Source organism: Oryx dammah, unplaced genomic scaffold (genome assembly GCF_014754425.2).
Source record: "Oryx dammah isolate SB20612 unplaced genomic scaffold, SCBI_Odam_1.1 HiC_scaffold_19, whole genome shotgun sequence".
In the NCBI taxonomy this organism is placed as follows: Eukaryota; Metazoa; Chordata; class Mammalia; order Artiodactyla; family Bovidae; genus Oryx; species Oryx dammah.
Genome location: NW_024070203.1, coordinates 13,374,102 through 13,391,494, shown reverse-complemented (window position 1 = coordinate 13,391,494; position 17,393 = coordinate 13,374,102). Strand labels below are relative to the sequence as shown.

At 55.8% G+C, this 17,393-nt stretch overlaps 2 protein-coding genes across 10 annotated transcripts in view; both read left to right on the top strand.

The window, feature by feature from the left end:
• The first annotated feature begins 12 nt into the window (after window positions 1–12).
• On the top strand, window positions 13–2,761 carry SLC52A2 (solute carrier family 52 member 2). Of its 6 annotated transcripts, none has more exons than XM_040261515.1 (6): window positions 113–167; window positions 475–584; window positions 798–990; window positions 1,093–1,966; window positions 2,061–2,184; window positions 2,264–2,761. In XM_040261515.1, exons 3-6 carry the CDS (start codon window positions 861–863, stop codon window positions 2,735–2,737), a joined length of 1,602 nt encoding a protein of 533 aa, XP_040117449.1. In that variant the 5' UTR covers window positions 113–167; window positions 475–584; window positions 798–860; the 3' UTR covers window positions 2,738–2,761. The 6 variants fall into 6 exon arrangements, with proteins under 6 accessions (XP_040117448.1, XP_040117451.1, XP_040117450.1 ...); XM_040261518.1 differs by having other exon boundaries at window positions 119–584; window positions 1,093–1,265; window positions 1,599–1,966; XM_040261519.1 differs by having other exon boundaries at window positions 119–584; window positions 1,093–1,265; window positions 1,599–1,966; window positions 2,289–2,755.
• Window positions 2,762–10,441: 7,680 nt separating this feature from the next.
• Window positions 10,442–17,393, top strand: part of ADCK5 (aarF domain containing kinase 5) — a 13,556-nt gene continuing 6,604 nt past the window's right edge. The window contains exons 1-2 of one of the 4 annotated variants that reach the window (XM_040261511.1): window positions 10,442–10,518; window positions 17,061–17,164. In XM_040261511.1, the coding sequence (XP_040117445.1) occupies window positions 10,507–10,518; window positions 17,061–17,164 (116 nt within the window). In that variant the 5' untranslated portion in view covers window positions 10,442–10,506. Of the gene's footprint in view, window positions 10,519–10,578; window positions 17,165–17,393 lie in introns of those variants that run through there. The other 3 variants (XM_040261513.1, XR_005724622.1, XM_040261510.1) reach the window with 3 other exon arrangements.

Genomic DNA, 17,393 nt, shown 5'->3' with positions numbered 1-17,393 from the left:
AGATTTCGCCCGGGGACGGAAAGGGCGGGTCCTGCGGCGGAAGGGGGTGACCGGGGCGGGGCCTGGGCCTCGGGCCGGCCCCTCCCTCGGGCTTAGCACCTAACTTCCGGGGCGGGGCTTCCGGCGCTGGGGCCGGTCGGGAGAGCGCTTTCGCCTAGACCGGGAGGGTGAGTTGCGGCTCTCGCCCCGGCTCAGCTGCGTCTTAGCTCTACTGTAGTGGCCCTGGGCGGAGGCGGCGCCCTCAGAGTGTGGCTGGACGGACCGCCGCCGGACCTGGCAGCGCGCAGGTTCAGGACCGGGAGGCGCGGGACCTGAGCGCACCGGTCGGCACTCCGCGGCTCCCCGACGTAGGGCGGGGCGGTGCCCGCCGCGGTCACACCCCTAGCCCCGACTCGGCTCCGACTCTCCCGTGGCTCCCAGAAGCCGCAGCAGTGTGCGGCGCCCTGTGCTGGAGTTCTTGTTCCGTGTCCATAGGTGCGAGTGTGGTGGTGGCGGTCTCGGCCACTCAGACCCGAAGGTCATCTCCCTCTTTTACTGATTCTGTCCTGGCTCCGGCGCTTCCCGCTACTCTGCCAGCCCGCGGGGTATGTGTATCCTGGTGTCGTGTCCCGGGTTTGCTTGGCCCCTCCTACCTCCCACACCCCACCCCTGGCACCCCACTCAGTATCTCTGGCTGCCTGGTCTTCTCCTTACTCCGGTTTTGTGTTTTTCTGTCGTGATCCTGCATGCGAGTCTGTTCCCTTCAAGACAGACCAGGTTTTCAGTTCCCAGGGCCGAAGCATCTTCTTTGGACCTAGGTGGGGAAAAGAAGAGCTGGCTGTGACCTTTGCCCTGTCCTGGAGGCTCCAGCCTTGGCCTGAATGGCAGCACCCCCGCTGGGCCGTCTGGTGTTGACCCACCTGCTGGTAGCCCTCTTTGGCATGGGCTCATGGGCTGCAGTCAATGGTATCTGGGTGGAGCTCCCTGTGGTAGTGAAAAACCTACCTGAGGGTGAGTGGGGGGCAGGGTGGGTTGGGGGTGCCGACGCTGAAGCTGCTCTCCTTCCCTGGGCGTCCTGCCCCTGACACAGCTGCCTCCTTTCTTTCCTTGCAGGTTGGAGTCTCCCGTCCTACCTCTGTGTGCTTGTGGCTCTGGGGAACCTGGGTCTCCTGGTGGTGACCGTGTGGAGGCGGCTGGCCCCGGGCAAGGGCGAGCGGGTCCCCATCCAGGTGGTGCAGGCGCTGAGCGTGGTGGGCACGGCCCTGCTGGCCCCCCTGTGGCGGCAGGTGACCACAGTGGCGGGGCAGGAGCACTCCGTGGCATTCCTGGCCCTGGCCTTCGTGCTGGCGCTGGCCTGCTGTGCCTCTAACGTCACTTTCCTGCCCTTTCTGAGCCGCCTGCCACCTCCCTTCTTGCGGTCTTTTTTTCTGGGCCAAGGCCTCAGCGCTCTGCTACCCTGTGTCCTGGCTCTAGTGCAGGGTGTGGGCCGCCTCGAGTGCCCACCAACCCCCACCAATGGCACCCCTGGGCCCCCCCTCTACTTCCCAGAGCGTTTTCCTGCCAGCACCTTCTTTGGGATCTTGTCCACCCTATTGGTCATTTCAGCTGCCGCCTTTCAGGGTCTCCTGCTGCTGTTGCCGTTGCCGCCGTCTGTACCCACGGGCGGCCCAGGGCCTGGCCTGCGGGTAGGAACCCCGGGAGTGGAGAAGGAGGAAGAGGAAGAGGCCTCGCCCCTGCAGGAACCCCCCAGCCCGGCGGCAGATGCCACCCCCAGCCCAGAACCTGTGGTCCCCAGGCTGCTCTCCACCCACGGTGCCTTCCTGCTGGGCCTCCTGGCTGTCACCAATGCTCTGACCAACGGTGTGCTGCCCGCTGTACAGAGCTACTCCTGCTTGCCTTACGGTCGCCTCGCCTACCACTTGGCTGTGGTGCTGGGCAGTGCTGCCAACCCACTCGCCTGCTTTCTAGCCATGGGTGTTATGTGCAGGTACACAGGGAGCCCAGGCCCCTCGGGATGGGATTTAGGGGTGAGGGCCTGGGCCAGGCACAGCCAGCTCTGAATTTTGACTCACCCTTGGCAGGTCCCTGGCAGGGCTGGGCAGTCTTTCGCTGCTGGGCATGCTCTTTGGGGCCTACCTGATGGCACTGGCAGTCCTGAGCCCCTGCCCACCCCTGGTGGGCACCTCCGCAGGGGTGGTCCTTGTGGTGAGTAGTCTGGGGACAGGGCAATAAAAAGGGTGGCCATCAGGAGGGGTTTGCCTTAGAGCAGGGCATCTCCGCTCAGCCTGCGACTGTGTTCACCCTCCCAGGTGGTGTCGTGGATTCTGTGTCTGGGCGTGTTCTCGTACGTGAAGGTGGCTGCCAGCTCGCTCCTGCATGGTGGGGGCCAGCCAGCGTTGCTGGCTGCTGGCGTGGCCATCCAGGTGGGCTCCCTGCTCGGCGCTGTGGCCATGTTCCCTCCCACCAGCATCTACCAAGTGTTCCGCAGCGGGAAGGACTGCGTGGACCCCTGTGGCGCCTAAGCCTAGTGTTGGGGGGGACTCTGCTCCCCCCACCTGTATTCAGGGTGCGGCTGCCACAGGGACTGCCTGCCCACTGCCTGGGGAGGCCCGCCTCACGTGCGGCCTGCTCACAGACAGTTGCACACTCCACAGGCGAACCTGGCACTGCAGGCAGGTGGGGACACAGCAGGCTCAGAGCCAGGGCCCAGCTGGGGACGTGGACTTGGCCCGGGGTCTGTGTGGGATTTGTACAATAAAGCATTTTTATTCCATGAGTTGGAGTCCATCCCGGGAACAACTTCTGTTGTGCAGATAGACCTTCTCTGATCTGGAGCCGTAGTCTGACCTATTCAGGAGGGGCTGCCGCTCCCTGGGGCAGTGTCTGGAGATCCCGGGTTTGTGGAACTCTGTCCTCTGAACACGGAGAAGTGCCATGAGGGACAGAGAAGGCCTGCTCCCGGGGCCTGGGGTCTGGGCTAAGGACCCACACAGATTACAGCAGCCAGAGGCTGTGTGGTGGGCCAGGCCAGCCAGGCACAAGGGCCCAACCACATGGGCTGCCTGCTGGTCGCTGGGTCTGTGGCCCAGGTGTGGCAGCGTTTCCCTGCTACTTTATGGAGGATCCTGGGGGGGATTTACATCAGGGGCTTGTTGCCCGGTCCCTGCTTGGAAAGGGCTCTGTGAGCGAGAATCAGAAGACTGGGGTGTGAGGGTCTAGCCAGTCTCTGGATTCCTCTGCCCAAGGATGTGACCCCCTCCCTCAAACCACCCGTCCCACTTTTAGCTCCTGTGATCAAAGCTGCCAAACCCCAAGCCGTTATTCAGGTGGACGTGACAGCGGCTGCCTTCTCTCTGGGCTGCTGGCAGATGGCTTTGCACAACCCACACAGGATGGCTGTCTGGACCTCTGCTTGTTGGTGTCTGTAGGGAGCCAGGCTGTCCTGGACTTGCGGGCTCCCCCACTCAGGGCTGCCGCAGCCTACAGAGAGCCCCAAGCCAGGAGGCGCTGGGAGAGAGGGCCTGGGCCTGGGCTTCCGCTGTCTCCTCTGTGCCTCCTGGGCAGGTGGGGAGCAGAGAGAGGCCTGTGGAGGACAGGCTCCCAGCGGGGCCCTGAGCTGTGGTCCAGTGGGACCAGCCTGGTATGGAGACCCTGTTCTCACAGACCAGGCACCTGCTTTCACAGGGGGCCCTGAGGCCCAGGGTGTGGACTCGGGACAGTGGTGCCTGCCTTGCCATCCAGCCCCCTCCGGATGCCCTTTCTTAACTTCAGAGGCCAGCTGTCCTTGACTCGGGGAGCACATGGGCTTCTCAAGGCCTTCCGCCCCGGCCTTGGCCGGACCAGCTGAGCAGGAGGAACTTCCTGGTGGGAGGGAAGGATTTCCAGGCCTCGACCCTCCAACAAGCATTCAGCTGGGCCACACTCCTATAGGGCTCAGACAGCCCAGCCCTGAAGACAGGCCCTAGTGGTGCTAACCGGCGGGCCACCTGACCTAATGGGACTGGGGAGGGGGCAGCAGCAGCTTGACTTGCCTCTTGCATTTGGGAAGCGAGGTGACAGGCAGCTGTGAGTTAGGGACATTGCCTTTGGTTGCAGCGAGCAGAGGCCGAGGGCATGAAATGGGTGGTGTATCTCTCCCCGCACCCCCTGACACTGCCCTTGTGCCTCCCTTGCCCACCCTGGGATGGCTCCCAGTTCCTTCCTGCCCCTCTCCCCTTGCGTTGGGAGTCCAGGGAGCCTCTGCCTGCTGTGTGTCTGCCAGGTGTGCCAGGCTGCGTGGAACGTGCATGGTCTCCTGAGGAAGCGGGCGGGGTGGGGGTGGGCAGGGGAACTGGAGGGGGTTTGAGGAAGCTACCACCCTTTGAAGTCTCCAGGACATTCCGGCCAGCGTCCCTGAAGCAAACAAGTTGGGGCCCAGATGACAAGGGGAGGAAAGGCCACAGGGCCAAATCCTGGAGAGACACTCGGTCGGCACACCCTTCCCACTCTCAGCCTCCCAGGGATGAGGCCCAGAAGCAGGGCAGCCTACCATGCCAGCTCCTCAGAGTAGAGTATCCCCCAGGACTGCACGCGGGCACCATGCCTCCAGCTGGATGGCATGTGGCCAGCCACTCGGCCTCCCAGCCCTGCCCAAAGGGTGTCTCAGACTTTGAAGGAGACCCCAGACAGTCTGTCCACTGCACTTTCCAGGGGTCTCAGAGGCAACTGTAGTTCTAGTGGGTTATTAATCACAGACTCCTCTGGCCCACACCCTTTGGCTGGGTGGGTGACCCAGCTGATCCAGCCGTGGTGTCTACACCAATTGAAATGGGGGAGGAGAGGTGGCGCTGTGGAGCAAATGAGGACCCAGTAGATTGGTACTGGGCATGTCAGTTGTTCCAAGAGTTGTAAAAACTACCCAAACTACTTGGTGCACACCAGATGGTGAAGACACCACAGAGGGAACAGAGCAAGGGGTGGAGAAAGCCAGACCCTGACATCATCCTGCAGTTGCCTGGATCCAGCTGTACCTGAAGTTAAACCCCTTGGACTTACAAGTTATGTCAGCCCACAATTTTGTGCTTATTTTACTTGAGTTGGCTTCTATCTGTCACAGCTGAGAGAGAAGTGAGGTCCTCTCTCGTCTCTGAAGCATCTGGGACCATCCAGAAGTTCGCACGCCCAGCACTGGCTGACTTTTCCCTGCCTGGGGGAGGATCAGTCACGCCCTGCAGACTCTCCCGTCGTACTCCCCATATCAAGAGCCCTAGGCTTTCCTAGGCTACCCCACCAGCTCCTGAGCAGGATGCTTCGCTGACCACTTCCACACTGGAAAGGAGAGTTTCCTGGAGGTCGGACCCTCTCAGAACACCTCGAGCCAGGCCAGGCGGGGAAGGAGGCAGGAGCTTCTTCAGCTGGACTATCCAGACAAAGCCCTGGAGGAGGTTTCTGTTTTCATGTTTCCTCTCCTTTTGCGAGTGTGGCAGGAGAACGGAGCTTGTTAGAAAGCAGATTACAAGAGAGCCCCTACCTGACCCCTCACAGGCGTCCTGCTACCCATGTCCCCCCCCACCAAGCGCCCACCCCACCCCACACGGACTTAGGTCAGAGGCATGTGAAGAGATGCAAAGGCCAGGGTGCTCAGGCGTCCAGAGGAGAAGCAGGCAGATCCCCAGATGAAGGTGTTTGCTCTCTGTCTCTATTCAACGTTGCACTGCAGGTCCTGGCAATGGTGGTTACACAGGAAAAAGAAAGAAAAGGCATCCAGATGGGAAAAGAAGTAAAACTATCCTCAGATGACATCGTTCTATGTATACAAAATCATAAGGAGTCCACAAAACTTCTTAGGACCAAAAACAAATTCAACCAAAATTTGCAGAATACAACATCAATATACAGAAATCAGTTGTTATCTTTATACATGTTCAGCCGATGATCTGAAAGTGAAATTAAGAAACATTTTTTTACAGTAGCATCAAAAAAATAGGTACCTCGAAATGAATTTAACAAAGGAAATGCTAAACTTGTACATGGAAAACTAGAAAATGTTGTCAACAATGAAAAATGTGAGTAAATATTCATAGACCAGAAGATTTCTGTTGTTAACTTGGCAATACTGATCTACAGATTCAAGTAATCCCTATCAAAATCCCATCTGGCTTTTTTTGAAAAAACAAAAAAACCCCAAAAAAACCCTAATCCTAATATTCATAACAAAACAAAATGCAGGAGACACAGAATAGCCAAAACAATCCTTTTTGTGTGTGTACCATGCCACATGGCTTGCAGGGTCTTAGTTCCCTAACCAGAAATTGAACCTGGATCTTTGGCAGTAAAAGTGCTGAGTTTTAACCACTGGACCGCCAGGGAATTCCCCAAAACAATCTTTAAAAGAATGTAGTTGGCTACAAAACTACAGTAATCAAGATAGACATATAGGTCAGTGAAACAGAGAGCCCAGAAATAAACCTGCACACTTACGATCAATTAATCTACAAGAAAAAGAAACAAGAATATTCAAAGGAGATGGGGGGAGGGGCTTCCTAGGTTGCAATAGTGGTAAAGAATCTGCCAGCCAATGCAGGAGAATATACAAAGGGGAAAAGACAAACCTCTTCAATACATGGTGTTGGGAAAACTGGACGCTACAAATATTAAAACTCAAACTGGAGTACTTTCCCATTCCAGATACAAAATAAACCAAAAATGGATTAAAGACTTAATGTAAGATCTGAAACCATTAATTTCTTAGAAGAAAACATTGTCATTGGCCTTGGCAATTTTTTTGAATATGTCTCCTCAAGCAAGAGAAACAAAAGTAAAAATAAACAAATGAGACATCAACCTAAAAAGTGTTTGTACAGTAAAGGAAACTATCAACAAAATGAAAAAGCAGCCTACTGCATGAACAAAGATATTAGCAATGGTTATATCCAACAAGAGATTAATATCCAAAACATTCAAAGAACTCACATGATGCAACCTCAGTAAAACAAACAAAGCAGTTTAAAAATGGGCAGAAGACCAAAATAGACAAAAGAAGACATACATATGGAGAGCAGGCACATGAAAAGATGCTCAGCATCATCAGTCATGAGAAAAATCAAAGCCACAATGAGATCTAACCTCACACTCATCAGAATGGTCATTATCAACAAGACAACAAATAAGTGTTGGAGAGGGTGTGTAGAAAAGTGAACCCTTGTATGCTGTTGGTGTTTATGTAAACTGGTGCAGCCACTGTGGACAACAGTATGGAGTTTCCTCAAAAAGTTAAAAATAGAGTTACTATATGATCTATCAATTTCACTTCTGAGTATTTATCTGAAGAAACACTCCTTAGAAAACATACATGAGTCCCTATGTTAATTGCAGCATTATTTACGATAGCCAAGATACAGAAAGAATCTTATTGCCGATTGACAGATAAGTGGATAAAGAAGATGTGCCACATATATCATATATATATACACATACAATGGAGTAGTAGCCACAGAACCCTGTCCTTGGGCTTCCCTGGTAGCAGAGTGGTAAAGAACCCACCTACTGATGGAGGAGGCATGAGACGTAGGTTTGATCCCTGGGTCGGGAAGATCCTCTGGAGTAGGAAATGCCAACCCACTCCAGAATTCTTTTTTTTTTTTCCACTCCAGTATTTTTGCATGGAAAATCCCATGGACAGAGGAGCTTGGCGAGCTACAATCCATGGGGTCACAGGAGTCGGGCACAGCTGAGCAGTTGAGCACGATTAGCCATAGAACAGAATGGAATCTTGCCATTTTGACAACATGGATGGGCTTCGAGGGTATTTTGCTGAGTGGAGTGACAGTGAAAGACAAATACTGTATGATTTCACTTATAAGTGGAATAAAAAGCACAACAAGTGAACAAACGTATGAAAACAGAAACAGACTCATAGATGCAGAGAACAGGTAGTTGCCAGAGGGGAGAGGCATGTGGGATGTGAGTCAACAGGTATGAAATGTACAGTAGGGAATATAGTCAATAATATAGTAGTAACTTTGTGCAGTGACAGATGGTAACTAGACTTACCCTGGGGATCATTTTATAATGTACAGAAATATTGAATCACTACATTGTTCACCTGGAACTACTGGTGTTGTAGGTCAATTATACATCGAGAATAAACTCATAGAAAAAGAGATCTGATTTGTGGTTACCAGAAGCAAGGGGTGGGGGGAGGCAGAATTGAATAAAGATGGGTAAAAGGTACAAATTTCCAGTTATAAGACAAGTACTAGGGGGACTTCCCTGGCAGTCCAGTGGTCAGGGCACCATGCTTGATTGCAGGGAGTATGGGTTCGATCCTGAATTAAGATCTTGCATGCCCAGCAGCAGGCTTCCCAGGTGGCACTACTGGTTAAGAACCCTCCTGCCAATGCAGGAGATCTAAGAGACATGGGTTTGACCCCTGAGTCAGGAGGATCCCCTGGAGAAGGGCATGGCAACCCACTCCAGCATTCTTGCCTGGAGAATCCCATCAACAGAGGAGCTTGGTGGGCTATAGTCCATAGGGTCGCAAAGAGTTAGACACAAGTGAAGTGACTTAACATGCATGCATGCCAGGTGGCACAGCCAAAAAAAGGTAAGTATTAATACTAGGGATGTAATGTACAGCATAGTTAATTAACTGCTGAATGTTACATATGAAAGTTTGTCAGAGTAAATCCTAAGAGATCGCAACATAAGGAAATAATTTGTTTATCTTTTATTTTGTGTTTATACAAGATGTTCAGTGAATGTATTGTAGTGACCATTTCATGGTGTATGTGAGTCTAATCATGCTGCACACCTAAACTTACACAGTGCAGCATCAGTTACATCTCAATAAAACTAGAAGGAAAAAAAGCATTTTATTTCAAAAGCATTTATATATATATGTATGTATGTATGTATGTATATATGGGCTTCCCTGGTGGCTCAGATAGTAAAGAATATCCCTGCAATGTAGGAGACTGGGGCTCGATCCCTTGGTCGGGATTTACAAGATAATGTAAAAATACGTAGTCATATATTTCATATAATATATATAGACACAATAACATTTTAAAAGCGCTAAATAAAAAAAAGAATAAAGTTGCAGGAATCCAGGAATCTCTCACACTTCCCAATTACAAAACTTACTACGAAGTTATACTAGCAGAGCCTTCCCTGATGGTCCAGTGGTTAACACTGTGCTTCCAAGCAAGGGGCACAGGTTCAATCCCTGGCTGGGGAACTAAGATCCCACATGCCACAGGGCAGTGGAAACCCTCCGGCTGCAATGAAGACCCGACTCAGCCAAAAAATGGAATCAATCGATAAATAACACTTGCTTCTCACCAACTCACCTCCCTGATTCTGACACTGAGACTTTTACTGAGTCTTACTCTTCGCAGCAGCATAGATATATATACACAAGTTCAGTTAGAGTCTATCTTCCTTTTTACCAAGACAGAATTGGAGAGATTTGCTGTGTGCAAGAGGCCTTGTAAATGGCCACACCAAGAGGGTAGTTCACTAACAGGCGTGAGTCATTTCTAGGGAACGTGGGTCGACCTTCTGGAGCGAATGCTTACAGAACACTCCCAGGGTTTCGCACTCCATGCCTTATAGGCAGTCAGGAAGGCCTCTTCCTAGCAGGCTCACAAACAGAAATTCGCTCGTAAAATATACATTATGTTTCTCACCTGGGATAACAAATAATGGAGGCCTTTGAAAGTCCAATCTGAGAGTTTTATAATAACTTCTAGACATCACGGACTCGATGGACATGAGTCTGAGTGAACTCCGGGAGATGGTGATGAACAGGGAGGCCTGGCGTGCTGCGATTCATGGAGTCGCAAAGAGTCGGACACCACTGAGCGACTGAACTGAACTGAACTGAGAGCAAACTTAAGGTGGCCTGCGTGGTATCTTAGCATCCTTAACTTGAGAGCCAGGACCTCATATTGCAGCAAGAAAAGCGAGGCTTGAGCAGTTAGTCACCCTAATCCATCGCTTGGAAGTCCCCGCCCTGTCCGTGCTGACTCCCTAGTGGGGTTTCTTCTCCCTCCCAGCTTCCGCCCTTGCAGTGAACTCCTGGGGGAACAGGTGACCTGACCTCCCCAAGCCTCAGCTTCCACTGGGGGTCGGAAAAGACCCCAGCAGCAGGGTCTGGGGACGACAGAGGAGATGGTTGATGGCATCACTGACTCGATAGACGTGAGTTTGAGCGAGCTCCGGGAGTTGGAGATAGACAGGGAAGCCTGGCGTGCTGCAGTCCAGGTGGTAGCAAAGACGCACACGACTGAGCGACTGAACTGAGCTGAGCGGTGCCTGACCGCGTGCCTTGACGGAGCGCAGGTACTGGCCCTAAAGCTAGTGGGCCGGGAGCCGCCAGGGGGCGCTGCTCCACTGCGGCCGCGGGACTACTCGGGGGCGTGGCCTCCAGTCCCCGCCCGCCCGTCGGACGGCACGAGCGTGCGCACTGTGCCCCTCCCGCAGGGCCTGCTGGGCCGGCGGCGGATGTGGTGCTAGTGGCGAGCGGGAGCTGAGCTGCGGACCAAAATGTGGAGACCTGTGAGACCCCGCGCGCTCGCGCCCCTGCTGCGGCTCGGGTCGCCCGGCCGGGACCCGCAGGGCCCAAGACTCGCTCCCCAGGGATCCTCCCTGCTGGCCGGAGCCCGTCGCAGCCCTCAGGCAGCCTGTCCTCGGGTCCCTGCTTCAGCCCCCGGGCCCTGTGGGGGAGACGTCGGGCCTTCCCTGCCGCACGCCGCAGCTCCGCTTCTCTGAGGCTGCTTCTTGCTGCGGGAGTCTTGTCTCAGAGGCGGCTCTCCAAACCTCCTTCCCCGCGAGGGACGACCCTCTCGTCCTTTACGGACGACCCTCCCCAGGGAGACGCCCTTTCCCGAGGCGACTGCCTGGCGCCCATCGCCTCCGCCTGCCCCGTGTCTGCCTCAGACCCCTCGCCGCTGCAGGCTCTGACCGAATCGCAGAGCGGACCCCCCGCCCTTTCTTCACCCGCTCCCTTGGGCACCCTTTTCTCCTTGTCACCAGCCTAGCCCGGGTCATCCCGGGCTGACTGCTGCCCCCCGACTCTGGGGAGACAGGACTTGCGGGGGCGGCAGGTGGGCTGACAGCTGCTGCGGCCCGGCTCTGTCTCGGGGTCACCCCTCCTCTCAGGCCTTCCTAGGTTTCTGCCTGGCCCTGGGCTGCCCTCCTAACTCAGCTTCTTTTGTTCCTGAACGTGGCACCTGCTTTTCCAGTCTCTCCCACCCCCCCACCCCGCGTGGGACCTCCCGTTTTATTGCATCTCCGCACCTTTCAAACAGGGTGTCATAGTTGTTGACCCAGGTCTTAGCCACTCCCCAGAAACCTAGCCCTTTTCTTGTGTGGTTGGTTTAGAGGTGAGCAGACTGAGTGGGGCTTATTACCATTTTCAGCATGGAATTTTCTGTAGACCTCGTAGTTTTCTAATAAGCCTAGCCTTGTGGGTTTAGGTGTCAATACAAATGAATGTCCATTAGCTTCTGTGGCTTGTAGAGCGGCTCCATTACACAGGGGTGTTTTGTGGGTGAGATGATGAAGCAGTGTTAGTCTGAGAGTCAGGTAGAGACAGTGAGGTGGTCTTTTATAGTTTATAAAGCTGCTTCACTCATTCAGGTCACTGAGTCCTCTAGGCAGCCCTCGGGAGTGGGCAGGCGGGCTTTGGCCCTTGAGCAGGAGATGCTCATGACCAGTAAGTAGAGCAGGGCCCAGTAGGGGCTTCTGAGTCCTGACTGGCGCTGAGAGGGTCAGAGACCTAGAAAGGCGAAGGACACGGTGTTCAAGGTCATCTCCATTCCCTTTCCTGGGCCCAGACACCCAGTCTCTCTTCCTGACCTTAGGAACCGTTCGGGCTCAGTGCTTGGCTTACTCTCCGGCTATGTGCGCAGGGCTGTTGACCTGCCCTTACACCGCCCAGATTCTTGTCACCTCTTTGTAGTTTCAGGTCTTGTGAGATTCAGCAGTTGCTTCTTTCTCCTGGGGACTGGCTTATCTGCAGTGACTTTTCAAATCTGCTGTGTCTCATCTACAGGGTGTTAGAAAATCCAACAGCTCAGCTTATGCCTAAAACATGAGTGCAGGTGCTCGTGGCTCTGTGTTGATGTACACACTGAGTTTGTGAGCTCTGTAGTGTCTGTCTGAGTGACACTGCTGGATAGATTGTTAGCTGAGTTCCAAATGAGCATGGTGCACCTAGGCTGAGAAAAGACCCCTCTCATCTTGTCCCAAAGTGGGAGGCTTCAGGAGTGAGAGGACCGCCCCAGGAAGGCTGCGTGGGTGTTCATGCTGCTGAGGAGGCGCCCTCTCTGCACCTGTCTGCTGCCGCTCTGGGTGTGGTACGGGTTCCATGTGATGCGTGGGTATTGCCTTGGACTGGTTCCTGGGAGCACTGGCTGCTGGCTCTGCCGCATTCATAGCTCCGTTACCCTCGGGTGTCTCCTAGGTGGTGGGATATTTGGGGAGTCACCAGCATCCAGCTGGTATGAGCCATCAGGGCCCTGTGGGGGCTCTGGTGTCGTCAGCAGAGGCCTCATTCTCCCGGGGAGCTGCTGCTCGCTCTCTCCTGACCGTTGCCTTCCACCTGTTGCTCAGCAGCATGGCCTGGGCCAGGTGGGGTCCTGGATTTTTCTCCACTTAGCCGCCGTTTATCTCAGGTCAGCAAGTGTTTGTGATAAAGAATTTCTGCTGTATCTTGGAGACAATTAAGAGATGGCCCTGCCCAGCCTGATGGGGAGAAAGCCTGCAGGCTAACCTGTGCTCCTGTGATAAGGACAGTGGGGTGGGGTGGGGTGGGGGGACAAGGAACCCTGGTGAATGGGGGCAGGCTTCAGGCAGAACAGCAGCCCGGAGAGCAGGCCTGGGCCAGGCTCCTCGCAGCTGTGCGGGTTCTGCCAGAGGGATGTTTGTCCCGGGCGATTGAGTGAGGGGTCAGGGCTGGGAATGAGGCAGTGCAGCCAGAGTGCCTGCTGTGGTGCTGATTCCTCAGGAAACGACAGAAAGCTGCTCTGGGGGCCGTGGTCAGGGGCCGTTACTTTTCTGGCTGTGCCCCCTTGGCATCGGCCATGTGTCCAGAGGCTGTGGATGCTGGTCTTTAGCTTCCCTTCCAGAGCCCCAGCCGGTGGTGGACAGTGGTCAGGAGGCTGTGGGAGCAGCCAGGGCCCTGAGCTTTAGAGTCAATGATTCAGGTTCGGCCTTCTGTGAAAAGAACTGTGTGTTTAGTACGAACATGATATGTAAACTTACTTGTTAGGTGACTTGCCTTTTTCTCACTGGACTCTCCTACTAATGACTCAAGGGACAGTGTGCTCCACCCGGTGGCTGGTTTGGGGATGGGAAGGGTGCGGGCTGGGGAACTGGTTCGATTTCCCAGCCTCTGGCATCTCTGCTGTGCTGTGGGCCACGTGAGGAAATAAGCCCCGCCTCAGAAATGCCCGCCTTTTATTGAGCACCTGTTAGGTGCCAGGCCCTGAGCAAGGCGCTTTATTTCTGCCATCTTCCACCTTTCCAGCTTGGCAAGGCACAGCAGGGAGCCACCCCCCAGGCACAGAGTGCGGTCAGCGAGGCTCCTGGGCAGGCCCGTGGCGCGGTGCAGGGCTCAGCCCACGGGCACTCTGCCCTGCTCTGCAGCCCCTGTCGGCGCCGTTCCCCTGGAGGAGGACCCACTGGGGCTGCACGTGCTTGTCCTCTGACAGTGTCCTCGCCATGTGCCCTGCCGAGTCTCCCTGATGGACTCTGGGCCTTGCCCAGGTGGCAGTGCCCTCTCAGGCACCCTCCTTGCCCGCAGTCTCCTGCCGCCCCTGAAACACACCTGGAGCACGTGTGTGGGGTCCCTGGCGGAGGAGGTGTGACCCTGGGCTCAGCCGTGGTCTTGGAGCCGCTGTGCCTGCCTTTGGTGTGGCAGCCCCTTCAGGCCTCACCTCAGCCTTGGCGCCGGCAGCCTTGGATCTGCAGGTCATTGGCATGCTGGCTAGAACAGCTTGTGGATCTGTCCTTTCCTTCCCTCTGAATGGTAACGTCTCGGGGTAATCATTACCTGTCAGCTTTGGCCGTTTTCCTTCGCTGTCTTGGGGGCGCCCCCATTGGGACTTGGCAGTGGCCCATCCACTCCAGAGCTGAGGGTTTCCTTATCAGCGTGCGTAATCTGCTCCACACTTTCTACCTGTTGATCCCTGACTCATGATGGTGCGGAAGAGGTACACATTCAGTAGAAAGTACTTCCAGCTTTGAGTTTGACCTTTTTCTGGACCAGTGGCGGGAAGTGGATGCGCTCTCCGAGGCTGGGCGGTGGCTGCAGCAGCGCCCCGTCAGCCTGCTGTCGCCAGGCTGCACTCAGGTGCCCTGACCGCGTCCTGTGTCCACTGTCGGCACCGTGTGCAGTCAGCTGCAGGAGCTGGTCCACGCTTCAGTGCAAAGCAGGCTTTGTGCTAGATGGTTTTGCCCACCTGTGAGTGTTCTGAGCAGGTTTCAGGAAGACCAGGCTAAACTTCAGTAGGTTCAGTGTATTAAATGCATTTTCGACTTCTGAAATTCTCAACTAATGGATTTAACCCTAACCCCGTCGTAAATCAAAGAAGATCTGTAGTCTGTTTTCTCAGCTTAGTTCAACCCAGCAAATAAGTCCTTGTTTGTGTTAGGTGGGGTGGCCCGCGGAGCTGGGAGGGCAGGGTCGCTGGGAGGAGGGTGCCCAGGGGGGCACTGGGGACCAGCAGGCAGTTTGGCACAGCGAGGCGCGCCTGGAAGGGCCTGCCCACTCCTTGACCACAGGCTGGCCTTGGCGGTGCTTCACCTGCCCCCACACTGGGCACTGCCCAAGGGCTTTCCAGACGTCCTCACTCACCTGCACTGCAGCAGTGCAGTGGTCCCCACCCTGCAGACAGGGAAACTGAGGCACAGAGGGAAGGAACTTAAAACAGCATCGCTGGCAAGTTCTTCAGCCCAGATTCCAGCCCCAGCTGTGTGGCTCCAGACTCCGCCCTGGGCTCGGCCTGAGGCTCTGGGGAGCCCATCCAGTGGCTGGTGGCGCGCGGTCCCCTCAATGCCGGGAGCGCCTCTGCCCCGGGTCGTGACCACTCCGCGTCTCCGGGCAGTGCCAGGTCTGCCTGGACCCACTCAGCTGCTTCGCCTTCCCGGTCGGGCTGGAGAGTGCGGCAGGTGCGCTGCTCCTGTGACTGCGAGAACAGTCGAGCGCAGAGTCCCCGAGAGTTACGTACCCAGGTGCTGCCGCCTAGGTCTGCCCAGTGTTAACATCTGGCTCCAGCTGATCTGTGTCTGTTTGAAACCACACGTATTTTGAAAGTCACAGACTTCTTGACGCATAATCTTGACACTTCATTGTGCCCTAAAGGATGAGGGGATCCTCTCATGTGACCATCAGAACCATTTCACCTCAAAATCCTGACTGGTCTGCTGTCTGTGGTCCCACAAGTGTCTCATAGGTGTTTTCTTTCAGACTGAGGTTCAGTCAGGGTTCGTGCTTTGCATTTGGTGCAAGTCCTCCCAGGTTTTTTCTTGCGACTCTTTTTTAAACTTCTAATGAAAACTAGGCAACATGTACAAGAAGGAGAGAGAGTTGATAAGTGCTTGTACTGGGTACCAGTAGTTCTCAACGCATGGATCTGAACAGATTTTGGAGAGGCCAGACTGCTGTGTAAAGAGTACCCCACGCTCAGGAATCCTCCGGGTCACAGATAACGAACCAGAAGCCCCAGGGCTGCCGGCTGCTGTCATTGCTTTTTCCGTGGGTTTGTGGTCTCTCTGAGAAGACCAAGCCGCATCAGACCGCTCCCTGGCTGGAGGTGCAGGTGGCTGGTATGAGGGGAATGGCGGCCTCTTGACTCAGGCACTGGCCTCGGCCCTCGTGCTCGCTCCTCATGCCATCTCCCTGATTGCCCCAGAGGCCCAGCTCTGCCTTGCACTGCAGCCAGTCTTGCTGGGCATCTGGCCTTGCCTGCTCCTTCGGCCTTCCTGCATGAATCCCCTGGGGTCCCTTGGGACACCCCACCTGGCTGCAGCTCCAGGGTCCCAGGACCAGGCCTCATGGCTGGGCCAGTGCAGCACACGGGGGCACGCGCCTCCTGCTGCAGGACAGCGGTGGTGAGGGGCCCTGGGGGAGCCTGCAGCCAGTGTGTCTCCAGCGGACACGGCGCAGAGGGCGCTGCTGGGGAGGAGACAGGCTTGTGCTATCAGCGGGCTGGGGGTGGGGGATAGGAAAGGGTGGGCACTGTCTGTGGTGGCTGGCCCTCACTGCCCGTCTGCCCGAGGCTCCCTCTGTGGCCCCTGCGGGATTTTCCTTGAGGATCTGCACTCACTGCGGGTGGCCCTGGGGAGCAGAGCTCTCTGTCAGCCCCTGGTTTCCTCTGAGGACGGTAGGTCATGGACCTTTTCCTTTGACTTTTGTGATGTTTTGTATCCTTGAAATTGTCTCCAGGGCTGTGTGCTTTGGCCAGAAATTGATTGGAAAGTCAGTTCCTTGTTTGGCTCAGATTTCATAATAATGTTAACATCTGTGCTGTGGGCTATGATTTAGTTTGCAAAATCTTTTTTTGTCCCCAAAACTGAGACTGTTTACAGTTGCGGAACCTGAGGCTGAGAGCCCTTCAGGTCTTACTCCAGTAAGATCAGGAGACTGAGGCTGCCTGTGAGTGTGGCGTGGTTTCTTCCGTGCCCCTTGTGGGGCCTTGACTTCTCTGCCTGCCCCTGGCTGTGCCCCCCCAGCCCCCTACCCCAAGACCGTGGGGGCTCAGAGACACAAGTTCTTGTGTCTGTTTACTTGCCCAGCGACAGCCCCTGGGGCCCTGCCTCCTTTATGATCCTGACCCTTCCCTGGGCAGCTGCTGGTCTCAGATGGGAAATAGGCAGTGAGGGCACCCAGGACCCTGCAGGGAGCTCGGGGCAGGGCCTGTGGGGGGTGGCCTTCTGGTGCAGACGCAGCCTTGCTTCCCTCGCGTGACACTTGGCCCTTGCCCGCATTGCTGCTCCTGAGTCAGACGCATGGGCCCAGGAAGCACTGACACTCTGCAGTGATGGGGGGCAGGGGGGATTCCTGCCGCCAGCCATGTGCCCTCTGCTCTTTGCAGGCACAGCTCTGCCACTTCCACTCGGCCCTGCTGCAGGGCAGGCCCAAGCCCTGGCCGTCCCCTGCCACCTTCTTCAGGAGGAGCCTCGCAGCCCCGCCAGCAAGGTGGGGAGCTCGCTACAGGGACCCTCTGGCACGTGCCCCTCACCGTACAGGGCGTTCTCCACTGGGGCCCATAAGGCTGGACCTTCTCTGCGCACCTTCCCACGACAGGCTGTGCCGGCCCTCCACCGTCAGGGCCCTGGTTAGGGACCTGGTGGGGCCTGTGGGCTAAGAGTTGGGGGGTGGGGCACGCCTGTTGGAGACCAGGGGGCAGCGAGGGTAGGGGCTGGAG

Excerpts from the sequence above, each read along its gene's own strand:
- SLC52A2 (XM_040261514.1), top strand. The coding sequence starts at position 861 with ATGGCAGCACCCCCGCTGGGCCGTCTGGTGTTGACCCACCTGCTGGTA. Across the intron at positions 1,967-2,060 it reads GCCATGGGTGTTATGTGCAG|GTCCCTGGCAGGGCTGGGCA; the intron begins GTACACAGGGAG and ends CACCCTTGGCAG. Across the intron at positions 2,185-2,263 it reads CCGCAGGGGTGGTCCTTGTG|CCTGCGACTGTGTTCACCCT; the intron begins GTGAGTAGTCTG and ends ATCTCCGCTCAG.